Source organism: Giraffa tippelskirchi, chromosome 5 (assembly GCF_054371585.1).
Source record: "Giraffa tippelskirchi isolate mGirTip1 chromosome 5, T2T-mGirTip1v1.2.pri, whole genome shotgun sequence".
NCBI lineage: Eukaryota > Metazoa > Chordata > Mammalia > Artiodactyla > Giraffidae > Giraffa > Giraffa tippelskirchi.
This window is the reverse complement of record NC_137279.1, coordinates 153714212-153727893: the sequence shown is the minus strand read 5'-3', so window position 1 is coordinate 153727893 and position 13682 is coordinate 153714212. Positions and strand designations below refer to the sequence as shown.

Here is a 13682-nt window from a genome sequence, read left to right as displayed (position 1 = left end):
TTTCTTTATAACAGGCAGTGATATATAATAATGGTTCAGCCCTGAATCATCAGATCTAATAGCACATGGTAGTGAATTTACTTTATCCTATAAAGTATCAGAATAATTTAATTATTTTAATAATTTAATAATAATTTAATTTAAATTATTAAATTTAATAATAATTTAATTAATTATTTAATTTAAATTATTTTAATAATTTAATAATAATTTAATTTTAATTATTTAACTGTTACAGATTTAAACCAAAGAAAATAAAGTCTTGCATGATAAAACTTCCTTGACTTTGCTTAATTATCAAATACAACTACCTACTACTTTACGAGAATTATGTCAACATTTAATTAAATAAAAATAGATCTTATTCCTGCTCAAGTTACCATGGGGTTCTTTATTGACCAACAGCAGGCCAATCCTCTCTTTTGCTCCTTAAATCCAAAGTGTCCATAGCCAACAGCCAAAAGGTCCTGAAAATCAGAAAAATTCAAACTAAGAGAAAAATTCAAACTAGCATAAAAATACTGGCAAATGTATGAAGATGTGTATTAATGAACTGTGTTAAAAACAGTGGTGATATTTCAATTAAGGTTAAAAAAACACCATATGCCATCTATTTTCACTCTACATTTCCATCATGCTAAGCAAAATCACAACAATAATCACATTTTCAGACTGAAAAATAAGTCCTCAAAAAGAACCAATTGCTAACAAGCTCTTTTACATATTGAGATAATCTTCAAAAATTGTATTATTACACTATAATCTCCTATGGGTTTCTAAGGATGACCTAATTTTTTCAAATGTAAAATAGAAGACATTTAAATTTAAAGTCAGGTGCTATGGACTGAATTGTGTCTCCTCTCCTAAAAGTCATTTGTGGAACTCCTAATCCCTAATAATATGTGATCATATTTGGAAATAGCACATTTAGGAGGTTATTAAGGTTAAACGAGTCCAGGAGGATGGGGTCCTCCTTTGATAGGATGGGGTTCCTTACAAAAAGAGGAAGAGACCTAAGAGCCCTTTTTCTCCACTATGTGAGGATACAGTCAAGCCTGGAAGAGAGCCTTACCAAGGAAATGAATCAGCCTCCAGAACTGTAAGAAATAAATTTCCGTTGTTTAAGCCACTCAGTCTATGGTGTTTTGTTATGGCAGCTTCAGCTGATTAAACAGCAAGTCATTTCCAGAAATGCTTTTATAATTGACCCTTGAACAATATGAGTTTGAACTGTATAGGTCTACTTATAAATGGATTCTTTTAAACAAATATATTGAAACATTTTTTGGAGATTTGAAACCATTTGAAAAAATTCACAGAAAAACTGCATAGCCTAGAAATCCAAAACATTAAGAAAAGGATTCTTCACGAATGTATAAAATATATGTAGATAATAGTCTACTCCTTTGATAGGCATAAGTGAACATTTAATATAAAATTAATACTCTATTCATTTTATTACTGTTTGATAACTTCACTTTCAAAGAACTATATATTACCATACAGTATGCCTCACTCTCATAATTGAAGAAACTGTATGTCAGCCTATCATTACAGGTAAGTAGCTTTTTTTTAGTGTAACAATGTTTCCAATACAGCATTATGAATATGACTATAATACTATATGCCATTGAAATTTTTTAACAATTCATTCTTAGTATATAGTCTAGGCTATCCTGAAGCAATCATATCAATTACACTAGGCTATCATAAAGCAATCATATTGCTGCTTCTTTGTCATCAATATATAAATCATTATATCTAAAAATAAATATGAATTTTTCATATTATCTTTTTATTTTTGATGTCTGATATAAGTAACACATGTAACATATACAGTGTTTTGTATCATCTAAGAAAATACTGATGTAGGTACTGACAGACAATTCATCTGTTAAATGGACGACATACACTTAACAGTATTGCTAAAGAAAGTACCGTGCTATAAATGTTGATCCATTGATCCATTGATCATAGAAAAAGCAAGAGAGTTCCAGAAAAACATCTATTTCTGCTTTATTGACTATGCCAAAGCCTTTGACTGTGTGGATCATAACAAACTGTGTAAAATTCTGAAAGAGATGGGAATACCAGACCAACTTACCTGCCTCCTGAGAAATCTGTATGCAGGTCAAGAAGCAACAGTTAGAATCGGACAGGGAACAATGGACTGGTTCCAAATTGGGAAAGGAGTATATTGTCACCCAGCTTATTTAACATATATTTGGAGTACATCAAACGCTGGGCTGGATGAAGCACAAGCTGGAATCAACATTGCTGGGAGAAATATCAATAAACTCAGATACGCAGATGACAACACTCTTCTGGCAGAAAGCAAAGAACTAAAGAGCCTCTTGATGAAAGTGAAAGAGGAGGGTGAAAAAGTTGGCTTGAGATTCAACATTCAGAAAACTAAGGTCATGGCATCCGGTCCCATCACTTCACGGCAAGCAGATAGGGAAACAATGAAAACAGTGAGAGACTTTATTTTCTTGGGCTCCAAAATGACTGCAAATGGTGACTGCAGCCATGAAATTAAAAGACACTTGCTCCTTGGAAGAAAAGCTATGACCAACCTAGACAGCATATTAAAAAACAGAGACATTACTTTGCTGACAAAGGTCTGCCTAGCCAAAGCTATGGCTTTTTCCAGTAGTCATGTATGGATGTGAGAGTTGGACTTAAAGAAAGCTGAGCGCTGAAGAACTGATCTTCTGATCTTTTTGAACTTTGGTGTTGGAGAAGACTCTTGAGAGTCTCTTGGATTACAAGGAGATCCAACGAGTCCATCCTAAAGGATATCAGTCCTGAATATTCATTGGAAGGACTGAGGCTGAAGCTGAAACTCCAATACTTTGGTCACCTGATGTGAAGAACTGGCTCATTGGAAAAGACCCTGATGCTGGGAAAGATTGAAGGCAGGAGAAGGGGACGACAGAAGATGAGATGGCTGGATGGCATCACCGACTCAATGGACATGAGTTTGAGCAAGCTCCAGAAGTTGGTGATGGACAGGGAAGCCTGGCATGCTGCAGTCCATGGTGTTGCAAAGAGTCAGACATGACTGAGTGACTGAACTGACTGAACTAACTATAAATGTATTTTCTTTTTCTTATTATTTTTCTTAATAATATTCTCTTTTCCCTAGCTTGCTTTATTGTAAGATTACAGTTTATATTACATATAACACACAAAATATGTGTTCACTAACCGTTTATGTTTGGTAATACTTTCAGTCTACAGTAGGCTATTAGTAGTTAAGTTTTGGGGTAGTCAAAAGTTACACTCAGATTTTTAACTGCATAAAAGGTTGGCACCCCAAACCCCCTTTTGTTCAAGGTCAACTATATAAGTACATATGTACAAAAGTTTAATTATCAAACAAACCCAGACTTTTGTTTGTAATCAGAAAGAATACAAAGACAGTCCTACCACTATCCTACCTCCCAATCAACATCATGTCTCCACAGTTCTCTCTGTCTTAAAATACTCTTCATCAATACCCTTGATATTGACAAACTCTTATTAATCTCTTTTAGACTCAGCATAGACATCAATTCCTCTAAGAAGCATTCACAACCCTCTCTTATATGTTCCCACGGTATTATTTTTCCTTATTAAAGCATATAGGATAACTAGTGTATGGCCAGGGTCTATATGTGACTAAATTACTACTGTATCTACAGTGCTTTAATAGAGTTTCTGCACAGAGTTCATACTCAACAAATATTTACAGAATTAATAAATAAATATGATGGATGCCATCTGTCATATTTTTAGCTTCATTCAAAATTAACTTTATTCTAAATAGCAATATATTAATTTTTAGCTGTGAGTATATTCAGTTTCTTAAAATGATTCATCTGTCTTTATTACCCAGTTATTATTGATTAATTAAATTTCACTTATCTACAAGATGTTCCCTAATATAATTTTATAAAGACAAATCCACACTAAAAGTATTTTATTTTATTCAAAATAATACACATAAGTTAAGTAATGTGTTATTTATGTTTTGACAAAAATGATTATAGTTTTATTTTTCATTTAAAAATTTTTATTGGAGTAGAGTTGATTTACAATGTTGTGTTAGTTTCAGGTTGATTATAGGTTTTTAATAGCCATAACAACTATCATGTTTGCACACAGTACCTTATAAGGTATAGCGACAAAATAAGGCTAATTCTTAAAACATGCATAAAACAATACACTTTAAACAAATTAGTTTTGATGACTTTAAACATACATCAGGGACCTCCCTGGTGGTCCAGTGGTTTGGGGTCCACTTCCCAATGCAGAGGATATGGGTTCAATTCCTGGTTGGAAACTGGAATTCCACATGTTGTGGGACAACTCAGCCCAAGCCAAACAACAACAACCGAGAAAAAGATGCTGCAACTAGCACTCATTTATTTTGAGGCCAAAATAAATAAATATTTCTCAAAAAAACCAAAACAAACAAAAAAAAGTTATTCCAAAAGCACTAGTTGAGAATCATGTCTTCAGAACCAGTTTATAAATCCCCAGAAAAAATAACTCTCATTACTCTATAATCATTCTTTTTTTTTTTTTACAAGAAAACATACCATTCTCCAGCTTGATAATTCATATAATTTTCCTCAAGATGATTTTTAACAGTGCAGTACTAAAGGGCGTCCCTGATAGCTCAGTTGGTAAAGAATCTGCCTGCAATGCAGAAGACCCTGGTTTGATTCCTGGGACAGGAAGATCTGCTGGAGAAAGGATAGGCTATCCACTCCAGTATTCTTGGGCTTCACTTGTGGCTCAGCTGGTAAAGAATCTGCCTGCAATGCAGGAGACCTGGGTTCGATCCCTAGGTTGGAAAGATCCCCTGGAGAAGGGAAAGGCTACCCACTCCAGTATTCTGGCCTAGAGAATTCCATGGACTGTATAGTTCATAGGGTCACAAAGAGTCGGACAAGACTGAGCGACTTTCACTTTACTGTCACTAAAAGCAAGAATTCTGGAGCTGGATGTCTTGGTTTGAATTCTGTTTCACTTATTGGTTATACAACTTTGGGCAAGTTATCCTTTCTGTGCTTCATTGCAACATAATGTAGAAAATAGTACCTTATTCATAGATTTGTGATAATACAAGTAAAACGTTTACAGTAGTGCCTGGTACATAGTAGGTGCTATTTAAGTATCCACTGTAGTATTAGTTTCTTAAGGAATCTCAAAATTATTTTGCACTTTTACAGGGTCACTGGATTAAGCTGTTATTGTTGTTATTTAGTCGCTAAGTCATGTCTGACTCTTTTTCGTCCTCATGGATTAAGTATATACTTCCAAATATGGTTTCCTTAAGGAGAATACAAATTTGGGTGCATGAATTTGGTTAACATGTTAAACTAAATAAATATATATTATTTTCTTGTTCACTTCTCAATATCTGACACAGATTCAGCCATGTTCCAAGTACATCTTTTAAAAAATGGTGACATTTTCAAATTAAAGAAGAAAAAACATTGTTTTATAACTGTTGCATTTTCCCCTTTTTAAAATATGAACTTGTTTTCAGAGAAATTTAAAACTAGGGGTTATGTCAATTTAAATCCCTTGCCTAACAGATGAGAAAAAAAATCATTAGTGTTATACTTGCTAAGTGCCCTTAAATGCTAGAGACAGAATTATTAAAACATTTGATAATAACTTACTGGATTTGCTTTATTCCAGGCAAGGCTGCTCACGTTAAGGCCTTTGGTTAGGTCACAGGAAAAGGACCAAAGTCGTTCCAAATTGGCTGGTATTGTTGATTGTTCTGAATCTATTTCTAAATCTTCTTCCTCTTCCTTCTTAGCCTCTTCTTCGATCACTTCAACTTTTTCACCTACTAAAAAGTCTCCGGGCTCTTCAGGTTCTGGTTCTAAAAGTAAATCAAATGAAAAGAAGATCATGGTGCTCTACACCCATCTGCTAAAGTTTCCAAAGAATAGCTCTATCTACCACTGACACTGCAGACACCTCTGGATCTGCTAGGTCACAAGGCCCAAGGCACAGGGAGCCTAGAACAGCTGCCTGAACCTGTTGCAGAATCTTCTGTTGTTCTGAGCCCCACTCGAAGCTATTGGCTTTTCAGATCACTGAGTAAATGAATCAGAATAACATCCAAATGAGGAATGTGTTGCCTCTTAAAATGCAAAGAGGGCTTCCCTTGCGGCTCAGTCAGTAAGAAATCTTCCTGCAATGCAGGAGACCCAGGTTCGATCCCTGGGTCAGGAAGATGCCCTGGAGAAGGAAATGGCTACCCACTCCAGTATTCTTGCCTGGGAAATCCCATGCACAGAGGAGCCTGGTGGGCTACAGTCTATGGGGTTCAAACAGTCAAACACGACCTAGTGACTAAACCACCACCAACAAAACGCAAAGAGATCCACTAGGAATGTGTCTGTCTCTTTTGTTGTTGTTGTTGCAGAGGACTCAGATGCAACCACATATCTTTTACCTTAGAAGGTATATCTTGACATATTCTACTGGACCCTTGGAAATTTCACTGAGGTGGAAGGCCCCTGAAATTATGTCAGATTTATTTCTCACCCTCCGACATGCAAATGTCTTGCCAGTAAGTTTACTTCTTGTTCGCCAGGTCCAATCAACATGATACCATCAGTGTAACAGACCAGTGCGATGTCTTGCTGAAGTGAAAGCTTGCTGCAGACTAAATTATGACATAAAGTAGAACAGTGAAGGTGTACTGCTGACCTGGCCAGCTGAGAGCAAATAGCTTTGGTTTTCCCAACAGGTACTGAAGGGCAAAAGCATCAGCAGCTACACACTAGGTGCCACAAGTTGTGTTAGTTTGCTCAGGCAGTGCAACTCTAACTGAAACACTAGCTGTATCTGGAGTCACCAGCTGGTTAAGTTTACAATAATCCACTGTTACTCTCTAAAGGGTCATGTGCTTTCTGTGTAAGCCAGATAGATGAGCTGAATGGTGAGAGTCAACATTCCTGCATATTTCAAGTCTGTGATGGTGGTATTAATCTCTGAGATCCCTCCAGAAACGTGGCATTGCTATGGTTTACTATCTTCATAGGTATAGACAACTCTAGTGGCTTCCACTTCGCCCTTTCCTCTCAAATTAGCTCTCGCTCCACAAGCCAAAGATCACATGTGGGGATTCTGCCAGTTTCTAAATATTTCTGTTTCAAGTATACATTCTGGAACAGGGGAAATAACTGCAGGATGATGGGTGGACACACTGTGAGATGAACCTGAACTAAAATTCTGTTGATCACCTGATTTTAAGTCCTAGTGAACCCCAGTGATGTTTTGGGTCTCCCTGAGTTAGTGTGAACTCAGAGCCAGTGTTCAGTAATCCATGAAATTTCTGATTATTTCCTTATCCACAATGTACAGTCCTTCTAATAAAATGCTATATATCTTTATGGAGAAAGCTGGGATAAGTGTTAACAGTACACACTCTTGGCAATGTAGTGTGATACATTAGTGATACATAATTTAGTGTGTTCTCAAAGTGACCCAGTTTCCGCTTCATTAAAGACATTCTGGTTCTATAAACTGGCTCGCGTCTAGGAATAGGTTAAGGGGCTGTGACTTTGTTTTTTGGTGTTTCAAATTAGAAACACTTGACCTAGAAGTTTACTGCTTATACAGATTAAATGAGAATTTATAAGATGACTGTCTGTTACGGGATGAATTGTTTCTCTCCAAAATTCATATATTGAAGTCATAATGACTCAGAGGTAAAGAATCCACCTAAGATGCAGGAGACACAGGTTCGATCCCTGAGTCAGGAAGATTCCCTAGAGAAAGGAGTGGCTACCCACTCCAGTCACCACCTGGTTAAGCTGACAAGGGATGAACACACACAGAGAAAAGACCATGTAAAGAGGCAGCAAGAGGGTGAACATCTGCAGGGCAAAGAGAGAGGCCTCGGAGGAAACCAACCCTGCTGGCACCTTGATCTTGGACTTTCTGTCTCTAGAATTGTGAGGAAGTAAATGTGTGTTGTCTAAGACTTTAGTCAGATGTATATATTGCAAAAACATATTCTTCTAGTCTGTTGCTTGCATTTTCCTCCTGTTTTCTTCTGCATTTTCCCACTGTTAGCAGTGTTACTCAAAGAGCAGTCATTTTAACTCCTGCAAAAGTCTTATTAATTTTTTTCTTTTATGCCTTGGGATTTTGGGGCTTCCCAGGTGGCTCAGTGGTAAATAATCTGCCTGCCAATGCAGGCGATGCAGGTTCAATCCCTGGGTCAGGAAGATCTCCTGGAGAAGGGAATGACAAACCACTCCATTATTATTGCCTGGAGAATACCATGGACAAAGGAGCCTGGTGGGCTACCATCCATGGGGTCACAAAGAATTGGACACAAATGAACTTGCCTGCACTTAGGATTTTTGAGTATTAAGTGGATCTTTTCTTATGCTAAAATCACAAATATTTTTTTTTCTTTTATCTTCTCCTAGAACTTTATAGTTTTAATTTTTACATTTAAATCTATGGTCCATTCTGACTTAATTTATACATATAATAGGAGGTGAGGATTGAAGCTCATTTTTTTTCCGCATATGGATATCCAGTTCTTTCAGCACTGTTTTTAAAAGATCAACTTCTCTCTGTTGAATTGCCTTGGCATGTTTGTTAAAAATCAGTTAACCATATATGTCTGTGTTTATTTCTGGACTCACTAGTCTGTTTCAATCATCTATATGTCTACCCTTAGACAAATACTCAGCTCCTTGATTACTGTATCTTTATAGTCAGTCACCTGTAATATAGTAGGATTAAGTCCTTAAACTTCATTCTTCTGCTACAAAATTGACTTAGTTAATCCATGTCCTTTGCTTTACCATATAAAACATAGAATAATATTGTTGACTTAATGATCTTTAAAGAAATTTTAAATGGTGGGAAATGTCTCTTACTTTTACTCACATTTTCAAATTCTAGCACTCTCCATTCTTTTCTGTAGATTCTAATTTCTGTTACTATTTTCTATCAGCCTGAAGAACTTCCTCTAACTTTTTTTGCAATGCTGGTCTGCTGACAATGAATTCTCTCAGCTTTTGTTTGTCTGAACATGTTTTTATTTCACCTTGATTTTTGAAGGATATTTTCTCTAGATATAGAATTTTTAGCAAAGTAAAAATACCATTGCATTGTTTTCTGGCTTCTGATATAGAAATAATGGCATTATTAATTTCTCCCCTGTATGTAATGCATTTTTTTCTGGTAACTTTCAAGTTGTTTGTTTTTTTTTATATAGTACATATGCCTCAGTGTGCTTTTAATTGGGTTTATCTTGCTTGGGTTTCATTGAGCTTCTTATAATTATTGGTTTAAAGTTTTTTCAAATATACAAAATTTCTAGCAACTCTTCCTTCAAATATTTTTCTGTTTTTCCTCTTTATTCTACTACTATAATTTTAATTACATATATATTAAATCACATGACCTTGGGACACAGGTCACTGAAGTTCTATTTTTTTAGACTTGTTTCTGTACTTTAATTTGGAATGTTCCTCTTGCTTGTCTTTTAGTATTCTGTCAAACCCAAGCAGTAAATTTTTTCATTTCTAGTACTATGTATTGTATTTCATCTCTAGAAGTTCCATTTCGTCCTATATGTAGCTTTCATTACTATCATCATTGTATTCTTATTTTTTCCTTTAAATCTTTAAGCATATTTTTAGAAATTATTCTTTAACAGACTTTATTTTTTAGAGTAGTTTTAGTTTCACAGCAAAACTGAACTCAAAATGAGGAGTTCAATATACTCACACCCAGATTTACACATAGCTTTTTCCAGATCAACATCCTGCACCAGTAGTAGTGTTACAATAAGTGAACTCCCAGTGACAAATTATTATTACTCAAAATCTATATAGTTCCAATTAGGATTTACTCTTGGTGTTGTACATTCTATGAATTTGGTTGAGTGTACAATGAAATGTACCCACCACTATGTATTATGCAGGATAGTTTTATTGCTCTAAAAATCTTACATACTCTGCCTATTCATTTCTCCCAACCTCTAATCCCTGGAAACGTCTGATCTTTTTAGTGTCTCTAAACTTTTGCCCTTTCCAGAATGTCATACAGTTGGAGTGACAGCATATGTAGCCTTTTCAGATGGGCTTCCTTCACTTAGTAATATGCATTTAGATTTTGTCTGTGTCTGTTCATGGCTTGATAATTCATTTCTTTTTAGTGCTGAATAACATTCTATTGTCCAGATTTACCACAATTTTTTCTTTCATTCACCTTCTGAAGAACATATTGTTTGCCTCCAAGTTTTGGAAGTTATGAATAAAGCTTCAGTAAGCATCTGTGTGAAAATTTTTGTGTGGAAATAAGTATTCAACTCCTTTGGGTTATTACCCAGGAGTACAATTATGGACCATATGGTTACAATATGCTTAGTTTTGTAAGAAACTGACAAACTATCTTCCAAAGTAGCTGAACTATTGTGCATTCCCACCAACACTGAATAAGAGTTCTTGTTGCTCCACATCTTAACCAGCATTTGGTGGTATCAATGTTTTGGATTTTAGCTATTCACTAGTTGTATGGTGGTATTTCATTGATGTTTTAATTTGAAATTCCTTAATGACATATAATGATGAACATCTTCTTAAACTTATTTGCCATCGGTATATCTCTTTGGTGAGGTGTCTATTAGGTCTTTTGTCTGTTCTTAAATTATGTTATTTGTTTCCTTATTGTGTGTTTTAAGAGATATTTGTATATTTTGGACAAGTTCTTTACCAGGTACGTCTTTTGCATATATTTTCTCTAGTCAGTGACTTGACTTCTCATTCTCTTGACAATGTCTTTCACAGAGAAGATTTTTAATTTTAATGAAGTCCAACTTATCAATTATTTCTTTCAATAGATTGTGCTTTTGGTGTCAAATCTAAAAAATCATCACCATACCCAAGGTTATCCAGATTTTTTTCCTATGTTGTCTTCTAGAAGTTTTATAGTTTTGCATATTTCATTGAAGTTTACGACCCATTTTGAGTTAATTTTTGTGAAGGGTAGAAGGTCTGTATCTAGATTATTTATTTTGCCTGTAAATATCTTGATGTTCCAGTATCATTTGTTGAAAACACTATCCTTTTTTTTTTTTCCATTATATTGCCATTCCTCTTTGGTCAAAGATCAGTTCAGTCCAGTCGCTCAGTCGTATCCAACTCTTTGTGACCCCATGAACTGTAGCACGCCAGGCCTCCCTGTCCATCACCAACTCCTGGAGTTTACCCAAACCCAGGTCCACGATCAGTTGACTATAATTATGTGGATCTATTCCTGGGGTTTTTATTCTATTCCATTGATCTATGTGTCTGTTCTTTCACCAATACCACACTATCTTAACAACTGTAACTTTACAGTAACTCTTGAAGTTGGATGATGTCAGTCCTCCAACTTTTTTCTTCTTCAATATTGTCTTGGCTATTCTGAGTATGATAGCTTTTTAAAAGTTCTTATCTGTCTTTTACCATCTCAGTCACCTTTTATCTGTTTCTATTGACTGACTTTTTTAGGTTTAGCTCACATTTTCCTGCTTATTTACACAGCTAGCAAGTTGTTATTGGCTGCCGTGCATTATAATTGTTACAGCACTGAATGTCTGCATTGTGTTTTCTTCTATACAATACTGTATTGGAGTTTGTTTTGTTGAGCAGTTAACTTACTTCCAGATTAGCTTGATTTTTAAAATTAGCTTTTAAAAATAAAATTTTTTAGATTAGCTAAAGAGTTTATTGATGGGGGTGAGGGTCTAGACTAGTCTTCATTCTCGGGTTATTCTAGCTCTACTCTTTAGGTATGGCCATTCTGGACATTTACTGAATACCCTACTTCTACCTCTCTGGCCAGTCAGAATTGAAATGTGTTGCAGCCCTGTGTGAACTCTGAAGACTTTTTCACTTAGAGCTTCCTGGTAGTTGTTCTTTCCTTGCCTTCTGGAGTTTTAGTCTAACATACACAGCTCATGTTTCAGCCAAAGACTCAATAGTACATTTATGGAGTTTTTTTTTGTTTCTCTACATAACTTCCTAATATCTGATTATTCCAATTACAGTCACCTCAGCCTCTTTGAACTCTTATCTGGATGTCATCATAGAAGCAAAACTGCAACACTACTATAGTTCATCAACCTGTCCTCTCCTGTGGTCTCATAATTATTTACATCCTAACTAAAAGCAGAACTATTTTTTCTGCTTTTTTAAATTATCAGTGATACGTTCCAAATTTCTATGGTTGGCTTCCAGTCATTCTGGATTAACAGTATTAGGCTTGTCCTCCTTCCATAAATAAATATAAAACTAGACTAGAAATATAGGATAAGTGTTTTCAAGAATTGAACAGGCAATTCACATGGGAACCCCATGGGGACCTCACTTTCAGCCTGGGGACAATTTCCTGATCACAGCACTGAGAAGTAAGTTTAGCGTAGGCAAAACGTAGTCATCTAGTTGAGAAGGAAGATATAAGAGCTCAAAAAGGCAGAGCTTGTTAGAGTGAGTAAAAAACTCAAGGCCAAACTACACATTGCTAACCACAGACACATTTTAAACATAAAGACATAGATATCGTAAAGTAAAAGGAAGGAAAATATATACCACGCAAATAATAAGAGTAAGAAAGTTAGTGTGGCTATATTAACATTACACAAATTAGACTTCAAGACCAAGTCTTAAGAATAAGTATGAGCATTTCCTAATAATAAAAGAGAAAATAATGACAAAAATTAAAAATAAAACTTCAGAAAATAGAACAATTTAAGTATGAATATACCTGATAATAAAGTTTTCAGACATGTAGAGCAAAATTAATAATCCTAGAGAAAATAGAGACAAATCCATAATTATAGACATTTTAACAATACTCTCTCATTAGTTGATAAAACAGGTCAACAAAAACTAATAAAGATAAAATATTTGAAAACACTATATCAATCAATCTGACATAATTAACATCCAAAGAATACCACGCTAAATAATAGAACACCCAGTCTTCTTGAGTGTGGAACATTCACTATATGCAGGGCTGTAAAACAATTCTTAATAAATTTCAAAGGATAGAAACCATATAGAATATGTTTTATGACCACCACACCAATGTTAAATTAGAATTCAATAAGAAAAGATGACTCAAAGATTGCTAAAACAAAACTTGAAAATTAAACAACAAATTTTTAACCAACCTAAAGGTCAAAGAAAAACACATGTGAGAAATTAAAAATTATTTTGAACTGAATACTAATAAAAATATATCAAAATTTGTAAGATGGAAGAAATTTATATATTAAATCCTATCTTAGATAAGAAAAAAAGTATAAAATCAATGATCCAACCTTCCATCTTAAGAAGCTAGAAAAAGAATAGATTAAATATGATGAAGAACCTAAGAATAAAAATGGAAATAATTGAAGTTTTGAAAAAAGACCCAAAGAATTGAGAAAATCATTAACCAAGACATTTTCTGAAATGATTAGTATAATTTAAAAAGCCCCAACTAGAGCATTAAAACAGAAGAAAAAAGTCACAAATGACCAATATCAAGAATGAAATGGGAGATAGTGTTAGAAATACTACAGATGTCAAAAGAATTTAAAGAGAGGATGTGATAAACAACTTTATGCAAATCATTTCAATCATAGACAAAATGGGTAAATTCCTCACAGA

The 13682-nt window shown here is 34.7% G+C and overlaps 1 protein-coding gene across 1 annotated transcript in view; it reads right to left on the bottom strand.

Moving 5' to 3' along the window:
- The window catches only part of DNAI4 (dynein axonemal intermediate chain 4), a 99816-nt gene that overhangs the window by 27665 nt on the left and 58469 nt on the right, over window positions 1-13682 (bottom strand). Inside the window, 2 exon segments of the mRNA XM_081490763.1 lie at window positions 381-467; window positions 5679-5887. Coding sequence (XP_081346889.1) covers window positions 381-467; window positions 5679-5887 — 296 coding nt within the window.